This window comes from Podarcis liolepis (assembly GCF_965112155.1).
Source record: "Podarcis liolepis genome assembly, chromosome: W".
Taxonomy (NCBI): Eukaryota; Metazoa; Chordata; class Lepidosauria; order Squamata; family Lacertidae; genus Podarcis; species Podarcis liolepis.
In genome coordinates, this window is record NC_139568.1 from 39,650,674 (window position 1) to 39,660,267 (window position 9,594).

The 9,594-nt window shown below is 51.6% G+C and overlaps 1 protein-coding gene across 1 annotated transcript; it reads right to left on the reverse strand.

Annotated features, from left to right (window-relative positions):
* Window positions 1–4,633: 4,633 nt before the first annotated feature.
* On the reverse strand, window positions 4,634–7,748 carry LOC310697766 (uncharacterized protein). The gene is made up of 2 exons (XM_083484425.1): window positions 6,259–7,748; window positions 4,634–5,037 (listed from the first exon to the last, which is right to left on the reverse strand). Exons 1-2 carry the CDS (start codon window positions 7,654–7,656, stop codon window positions 4,981–4,983), a joined length of 1,455 nt encoding a protein of 484 aa, XP_083340551.1. The 5' UTR covers window positions 7,657–7,748; the 3' UTR covers window positions 4,634–4,980.
* Between the last annotated feature and the right edge of the window lie 1,846 nt (window positions 7,749–9,594).

Below are 9,594 nucleotides of genomic sequence, written 5' to 3' on the forward strand. Positions count from 1 at the left end.
ACGTCGTGATAGTCCCGGTACTCAGCGGGGAGCGTTGCAGCAGCCTCCTCAGTGGGCGCAGCTGCTAGCATCTCAGTCTCAGCAGAAGAACTTGGGTCTGGGAAGTGTACAGTCCGTTTGACCCAGTCAATCTGCACATTGTGAGCCTCCAGCCAGTCCATCCCAAGCACCAGGGGGAACCGGGGCATGGAGGCAATATCCAAAGTTCGCATCTCACGGTGCTGCTGGAGGCACAGGACCAGGGGCTGGGTCTCCTGAGTAACGGCACCCGAACGCAAGAGCCGTCCGTCGATTGCCTCCACCTGTACCGGTTCTGGCTTGTTCTGAAGTGGCACCCGACGATGGGCAGCAAAAGCAGCGTCCATATAGGAGCGGGTTGCCCCCGAATCCACTAGAGCATGGGTAAGAATCCAGGGTCCACCTGGAGGGTATAGACGTACCGGAACCATAAGGTGTTGTAGTTCAATTGGTGCGGCCCCATTCTGTGCTGTTTGGGACCCCAGGTAGCCAGGGCCATCAGCTACTGGGGTTGGCGGTTTCCCCTGTGGCTGGCATTTCTCAGGACAGGACCGGGCATAGTGTCCGCTTCCGCCACAATAGAGACATAGATTCCCCTCCCGACGCCACGACTTCTCTGCGGGGGAGAGGCGTGGCTCCACTGCCCCAAGCTGCATAGGCTCCTCCAATGACTCAGCTGTGCCTGTGGGGCTGCTGGTAGAAACTGGTGCCGAGAACTGGAAGTGCCGGCGGCCCTGAGCCTGACGAAGGTCCTCTAGCCGATCGTCTATCTGTAGACTCCGTTGAATGAGGGTGTCTAGCGTGGTGGGGCGTTCCATTGTGGCCAGCTGGGCCAGTATCTCGTCTGAAAGCCCCTCGAGATACTGGTCCCGAAGAGCAGAGTCATTCCAGGTCAAGTCCTGTGCCAGCAGCCGGAATTCCGTGGTGTATGCGGCCACCGTGGACTTGCCCTGTTTCAACCGCCGAATCGCCCGGTTGGCTTGACTCCCCTTCTGGGGGTTGCCGACCGCGGCCTCCAACAGATTGCAAAACCCCACATAGTCCGCCAGTAAGGGGGAGTCTTGCCTGAGCAGCGGCAACGCCCACTTGGCTGCCTGGTCTTTTAACAAACTAATCAAAAAGTGCACCTTGGTGCGGTCGTCAGGGAAGTTCCGGGCGCGCCCCTGAATGTACAGCTTGGCCTGGGCAAGGAACATGGGAAAGCTGGCCGGGGCCCCATCAAATTTCTCAGGCAAGGCCACTGGGTACTTGCCAGGAGCCGGGGCGTCGGCCCCAGGAGCCGGTAGGGCGTCCAACCGCTGCTGAAGTGCCGTAACCGCGTTACTGAGCTGCTGCACGGTGTGCGTCAAGGCCTGGTTCTCCTGGGCTATTGCCAACAGTCTAGCCGCTTGGTCGGCCATGGCCTCTGACTCTTCCCGAACGCACCCCAACAAAGAGGGAGTGCGGGTGTGGCGGGAGCAAACTGTGCTGGTCCCGGGGGGGGGGGGGAGGTACTAATACCGTAGCCGAAGTTCAGTCCAGAGTCACTAGCAGGGTAGACGATCACTAGATGAGACGCAAGGTCCGAAACAGGGAGCCGGGCGGGGGAGCAGGAACGCTGGTAGGGCAGCAGCAGGAAGCCAGGCGGGGAACAGGAACACTGGTGGGTCAGCAGCGGGCAGCCGGGCGAGGAACAGGAACACCGGAGAGTCAGGAGCTGGAAGTCGGGCGAGGAACAGGCACCCCGGGAGTGCAGATCTAGGTCTGGGTAAAGCAGGTACTCCAAAACGACGTTGCTCCCGCAACCTGGGACCGGGCTGCCTGACCTTTATCTTCTTCTAAGGCCGGGGGCGGTCCCGGCCCCCAGGAGCCCCGCCTCTCCTGGCCTTAAGGCGAGCACTCCTCCTGGGAGAGACCAGTTCCCTTCGCCTCTCTGCCCTAAGCCTCTGCAGTTCAGGAGAGGCCGAAGGGTTACTGGGCCCCGGGGGAAGCTCACCTGTAGCCACTGAGTCCTCCAGCACCTCTGGGGCCAGAATGGTCTCACCTGGTGCCTGCCCCTGAGGATCCGCCACAGGTGCAGGCTCCTCAGCATCTAGGCCTTGCCCCAGTTCAGCCGGCCCTGGAGGCGGGGACTCCTGTGCCGGCTGGGATTCCTCCGGTTCACTCTCAGACTCGGAATCCCAGGCCATCACACCATGGAAGCCCCACTGGACGTTCGGCTTCCAAAAGAACGTTTGACTCCTGTCAGGGAACTGCCATCAGTGTCCAAGGGAGAGAGCAAGCTCCAAAGGGATCCCAGAGAGCGTCCCGGGAGTGGGAGAGCCAGCCCATCTTCTGGGGTAGGGAATCAGCGTAGCTCCAGTGGAGAAGGGGGGCAGATGGGGGAATCGGCGAGGCGGTCCCATGACTCCTTGCCGGGGACCAGCGGGGAGAGGAAGAGTCCTCCGCTGCCTACGCCCTCCTTGCGCAGAAGGCTTCCGCGCAGGAAGAGTAGGAGGAGACTGGGTGTCAAAGAGCTTCTTTGCTGGAAGACGTTTAAGAAACGCCCACTGACAGATTCTGCCAGCGATTGAGACAGCCACGGGTGAGTGGCTGCTCGGACAGGAAAGGTTCACTCAGGCAACCCAGCCAGGTGTTGGGACAAGCTTACGCACGAGCAACCCCTAGAACCATTACAGCAATCCGTCAGTCCCTGACGTTGCTTGTGCGCAGCCCCGGAGAGGCAGCAAACAGAGCCGGCCGGAGGGACAGAGCCAAACAGAGCCGGCCGGAGGGACAGAGCAAGAAGCCCTGGTGCGAGGTCTGGTCGAGAGGAACCGAGGCCTGGAGGCGCATGTAGCTACCCTGACGGCGCGGCTGGAGGAGAGACGGGTTCAGGATGCACAGGTCAGAGCCACTCCGATAGGGAGGAAGGTTCAGGGGCTGGTATACAAGTTTGGTGGAAAGCCCCAAGACTACAATGCCTTCCGAACGGAAATTCAGTACGCTTTGGAATTGCAGAAAAATGACTTTGCTGATGACGGGGAGAGGGTGGCTTACATTGTGGGACATCTGCAGGATGGGGCGCGTGAATGGATCAGGCCCCTAATGGCGACGCAGAATGATGCATTGAAAGATCTTAAGAAATTCTACCAAGGGATGGACGCGATGTTCTCCAGCGAGGTGGAGCAAAGCGTGACGAGACGGGAGCTGGTGGGGTGCAAGCAGGGAAGCCTGTCCGTCAGAAACTACTGGTCGCGTTTCGCGATGTTAGTCCACAAGCTCGGGTGGGATCTGGACTCTGAACCAATGCAAATGTTGTTTGAAGCGGGTTTGTCCCCCGAAGTGAAAGACGAGTTGTCCCGAGCGCCCCGCCCGCGGTCGATGGATGAACTCACAAAGACTGTGCTTGCGATCGGTGTACGCCAGGAAACGCGGGCTCAAGAGAAGCGGGAGATAAGGGCGGAACGTTTCCATGACAACCGCATTCCAGAGATGCTGAGGGAGCCTCAGGCAACCCAGCCAGGTGTTGGGACAAGCTTACGCACGAGCAACCCCTAGAACCATTACAACTCCCAAGGCATTCGGGAGCAGAGGTACAACGGTATCCAGAATAGTGGTTTGCATGACCAACTAAGGAAGATAATGACGCAATAAAATTCAAAACAGCAACGATCAATTGCACATTTATTCCAAATCCAGTTAAAACTATTTAGTTCAATTAAATCAGTAAAACCGATGAGCTTGATCGAGTGATACCAGTTTTTCAAATTCTGATAGTTACACCCCCAATGCCCCTCTTGCCTCCTAGCACCCTCTGGTTAATCCCACAGCCTGTGCCCACTCTGGGAACCCCTGTTCTAAGCACTGAAAAACTATGGGGCGACAATACAGAAAGAAAGTGCTTTTTTAAAAAGCCAGTCCTTTTTTAAAAAAAAATGTTTAGGGGTACTCTCATTTTCCTAGGCATATTGAAATACTGCCCCGCAATGAGGCCAAACGTAGATTCACAAGATGTTTAGGGGTATGCGTATGCCCCTCGCGTCCCCTCAGGAAAAAAAGCACTGGGTAGGACAATACGCAGGCCACATCTGGGTGATCTTTCCTCCTGACGGAGTTCAAGCCACGTTAATCCCTCACTCCTCCCCTTTGGGACTTTATTCCTTGATTACACAAATGCAGAGTTCCCCGTTACTCTCCAAATTCACACTGCTATGCCGTTGTGATGGTGACACACCTTGGCTGTATAAATTTCTTTCCCTAAGCAACCTCTATAAATAATATGATTGCTTGCATTTGCATTGTGAGAGAGAGATAAAGTTCAGCCTTTCTCCAGCAAGGAAATGAAACAACTTACCTGTTTCTCCTAGGTGCACTGAGAAGTCTTCTCCAAGGGAGAAGAATCATTACCTGGATGTCCCTGCTGAGCATCTATGCCGAAAAGGTAACCAGAGCATCTTGATTTGTTTGGGCCTCTTACAAAAGCAGGGTTTGTGAAATGAAGCAACTGACTGGTCCATGGAGTGTCTATTTACCAGGAACTGGTAAGCCTGGCAGACCGGAATCCTAGGATAGTTAGGAAGCAGAAGCTCATTCCAGGCACAGCCCCTGGAGGGAACTTTTTCTTGAAGTTTATTCATCTGACGTGACCCCCGCTAATTGATTTGCGATCCTCAATTAGCGATTTATGGCCGCCCGGCACACTTCCGCTGCGCAGCTCTCAGTCACGCCTCAGCAGAGTTTAACACAGCGGTGGAAAACTGTCACGTAGCTTGGCTTAGCTTCCAGACAAACACACACAGTACAGGTTTGTCTATTTACAGTCGTTTATTCCAACAAATCTCCGGAAAAACCAGGACTGCTTGCAGCCATGACAAAACGCTCCTTTCCCCTCACAACACAGAGTGAGAATAACAAACTCCTCCCAAACTCCTCCCAGCTTCGAAAGCTGACGTCAGAATGGTGTGGCATCATGGGAACAACTTAACCTGTTAAGTTCCAAACTCAACACCCCCCTTGCCGCACATTCTGACAAGACCCTTTTGAGTTCAACACCTTCCCCTTTGCCTTGTGCCCCTTCCCGGCATCTTTCCCAGGCACCTGTTGAACCCCTTCAACACTCCCAGAATCACACTGTGCGAATCTTGCCCACGCACTTGTTGCCTGGTATCTTTCAGGTGGAACGCCCTTTGTTGTGCGACTAGACCTTCTGGGCACAAACTCAGATGTTACCTCTGACTCACTGCCACCAGGAGATGTGTCCTCAGCATCACGGGATTCCCCCTCTGACTTAAAGCGTTTTCGAATCCTTTCCATTACACTCACAGGAGAACTGGGCTCGCTTTTGGGTGTTCTCTTAACATCTTGTGGAGAAACTACCGATACCTCCTCCTGTTCCTGACTTTGGTCAGTTACCTGATCGTCATCATCGGATTCTGAATCCTGATCTTGGACCTGGCCCTCATCACCGGGATCAGCCTCTGCCTCCCTTTCCTCCTCAGAATCAGATAGACATTCTGAGAGCACATCACGCATGACAGCAGTTTTTGACCTTTTATCCTGCTCATAGAACTCAGCGTGTTTACTGATCAGCACCTTACTCTGATCACCTGATGGAAATGCAAACCTCCATGCACGTGCTTCTGGCTCATACCCGCAGAAGATCATTTTCCGGAACTTGGATCCATCTGGCCCCTGCAAAGCAGTAGGTACCGGCACAGATGCACCTGACCCAAACATACGCAAAAAATGAATCTGGGGTTTCCTGCCATGCAACAACCTAAAGGGTGTGTCACCTACTAGTGAATTGTAGGTACGATTCCAGGTGAAGCCCACATACTTGATTGCCTCCAGCCAAAACCTTGGAGGTAACCCAGAATCTGCCAGCATCACCTGTGCAGCCTTAACCAGAGCCTGACTTCTCAGCCCTGCCACCCCCCACTGATTGGGTGAAGTCACTGTGTGACGTATCCCTTTCTTGCGAAAGAATTTCTGCAAAGCAGAACCTGTTGACTGGGCTCCTCTGTCACTTGTGACAGCTTGCACTCCGGTGGAAAACCTTTGTTCCACCTCCTCAATCCAACCTTTGATCAGCTGTGCTGCATCATCCTTGGATTTGAGACCGTGGGTCCAGGAATTCTGCGTAAAATTATCCTGCATCGTCAGCAGAAACCTGGCCCCTCCCAGACTTGGTTCCTTTACAGGACCCCACAAATCTATGTGGACCAGTTCGAAAGGTCTTGTGGTTACCCTCTCCACTTTTGGATAATTGCATCCTTTTACCTTTGCCAGTTTGCAAGTTTCACATTTCACTGCATATCCACATTCTGAGATTTTACAACCTTTGGAAACCTCAGGCAGCACCTGTAGTTCTTCTAGAGAACCATGAGCTGTTCGTGCATGCCAAGCATGGACACATGACGCATGACTTTTGATTTCAGCACGTAGAGCCTGTGCTTTCCCAACCTTTCCCTCACCCTCCAGAGGTAATTTAAGAATAAAGAGATCATTCTGCCCCTTTTTAACCTTGGCAAATATCCTCCCTCCTTTGGAGATTGTGCAGACAGTATCTTCGAAACAAACCTTAAACCCCTTTTTCAACAAATAAGGCACAGATAAAAGACAGTGGTGCATCCCAGGAACGGTACAACACTCCAACGTCTCCTGTAAAACAGACACATGCACATGTACAGAATTAGTTACATTCTTTTTCTGCCCATTTGCAAAGAGAACAGTTTTCCCAGCCGGAATTGCCTTGCAATTCCACATCTCGACAGCAGGGGTCTCTGGAATCAAATTGCAGTTTGCTGCAGAGTCAATTACAAAACAAAGCTCTGAGCCTGTCCCACAGCTGTCTTCAGACAAAGCCAGACTAGCCGTGATCTGATACGTCTCCTCACGTTGTTTTCCACGTCCTTCTCTTGCGTTCCCACGCTGGCCTCCTCTTCCAGACTGGTTCCCATGGAAAGCCGACTGATTCCCATGGAAGGTGTCCTTGAAGCCTTCCTGTGCAGCTGCCCTCGCTTTTTGTGGGCAGCCGCGACGTACGTGGTCAGCTGACTTGCAAATGTAGCAACGACGAACTTCAGTGGAAAAACACTGCCCGGGGCTCTTTTCAGCTGGCCTGGCCCTCCTTCTTCCGGAAAAACACTCCTTGCCAGAACCGCCCCCTCTGAACTCCACTCCAGCACGCACAGTGGAAAACTTTTCAAACTTGCCTTTGGAATTTTCCGCCCCCCCGACTTGCTCACCAGCGCTCCTTGAGGCTAAATCATCAGGAACAGGGGCTCCAGCCATCTCTAGGCTTTCAGCTTCCATCTGCCCTTGGCCCTCTGCTGAGTCTTCACACAGACGTTTCAGCACTCGCCAGGCCTCACACGCAGATTCAATGCTTTTCAGGTGATGCTGCAAATTAGCATGAACACCTGCTCTCAACATGCAGACCTCAGCTCTCATAGCTTTCTCTTTCTGCATTTTCTCCTCCAGAGAAACAGATTGCAGCGTCTCTGCATCTTTGTCATCTCTGTCCACCAGTTCCACTGGTTCTCTCTGGGAAATGTCCCAAACTTCCGTAGCTAAAAACCACGCTCTCACCCTTCTTGCCCAGGTATTCCACGCTTGGGCGGTGAGTTCCTCAAGCTGTTCAAACGGAGCTTGAAACACCTCCTGGCCATCTGCCATGTTCTCCCGTTCTCCCCAGACGCCCCAAGCTGTACTCACAAAATCACCAGCTCCTCTGGCGTGGAGAAACGATTCCTGCTGCTCTCAGCACCGCAGCACAGGCAAACCTTTGCGTCTTTCAGCTAGCCGCTTGCCTCAGATTCCGGCCTCCGCCTCCTGCCGTGCTTCTCTGCTCTACACCGCAGATCAAAGCTTTCGGCAGCCTCCAGTGACAGCTTTACGATCGGTGATTAAGGTTACCCATAACCTCTTGAAGTTTATTCGTCTGACGTGACCCCCGCTAATTGATTTGCGATCCTCAATTAGCGATTTATGGCCGCCCGGCACACTTCCGCTGCGCAGCTCTCAGTCACGCCTCAGCAGAGTTTAACACAGCGGTGGAAAACTGTCACGTAGCTTGGCTTAGCTTCCAGACAAACACACACAGTACAGGTTTGTCTATTTACAGTCGTTTATTCCAACAAATCTCCGGAAAAACCAGGACTGCTTGCAGCCATGACAAAACGCTCTTTTCCCCTCACAACACAGAGTGAGAATAACAAACTCCTCCCAAACTCCTCCCAGCTTCGAAAGCTGACGTCAGAATGGTGTGGCATCATGGGAACAACTTAACCTGTTAAGTTCCAAACTCAACACTTTTCAGGTCACAGAATAACAGTTCAGTGAATTCTCCAGAGTGTTTCTCTCCAGTTTTATACAAATGAACGGTGAGGGATGGATGGGAATGGCAAGAAAAGCAGGTAAGGGCAGTGGTGAGTTTATGCTCTCGGGCCCTTTTGGCAGGCCCTATTCATTCACCTTAATAAACCTGACTATGTCTGAAAAGACAATGGATTTAAAAGCTGAATTAATATATCACATAGGTTATCTTTTTTCCTATTACAGTACTTTCCGCTTCTACTGAAAGAAATACAGAGATAGAGATAGATAGATAGATAGATAGATAGATAGATAGATAGATAGATATAGATAGATAGATAGATAGATAGATAGATAGATAGATAGATAGATAGATAGATGAGAGAGAGAGAGAGAGACAGACAGACAGACAGACAGACATATTTTTTTTTCTGGGGGGACGCGGGGGGATGCATACCCCTAAACATTTTGTGAATCTAAGTTTGGCCTCATTGAGGGGCCGTGTTTAAATATGAGTAAGAAAATGAGAGTACCCCTAAACATTTTTAAAGAAAAAAAGCACTGAATAGATAGATAGATAGATAGATAGATAGATAGATAGATAGATAGATAGATAGATAGAGATAGATAGATAGATAGATAGATAGATAGATAGATAGATAGATAGATAGACAGACAGATAGACAGATAGTCTCCAGAACCAGACTCTGGGACAGACTACAGGGTACCAATATAGATAGAAAGCTTCTGCTCTTAATTCAGGCACTCCACGCAAACACGGCTCTTAGAGTCAGGTGTAGCCGCCTAGGACACCTAACGGACCCCATTAAAACCTTCAAAGGAGTCAGGCAAGGGTGCCTATTGGCCCCTCTACTATTCAATTTCTATTTAAATAATTTAGTATCTGCACCCAATGACTCAGAACTCCACCCTCCGAAGCTCGCAAATCAGCATATTTCGGTCCTGCTATATGCCAATGAGGCAGTAATTCTATCTAGAACCCCCATTGGACTCAAAAGAGCGCTAAGGAAGCTCGCAGCATACTGTGAAACTGAATGTCTCAAAATCAACTATCAAAAGACCAAGATACTTGCTTTTGGGGCAAAACCAAAGCTTAGAAGCTGGGAACTCTAAGGCCATAAATTAGAACAAGTCACAAATTATAAGTATCTAGGAATGGTGGTACAGGCCTCAGGAACCAACAAACTTCACATAAACTCCACCGGGAGCTCAGCGGAAAAAACCACAAACTGTATCCTTAAATTTTTCAGAGCACAAGGGGGCTTCGTCATCCCCGTG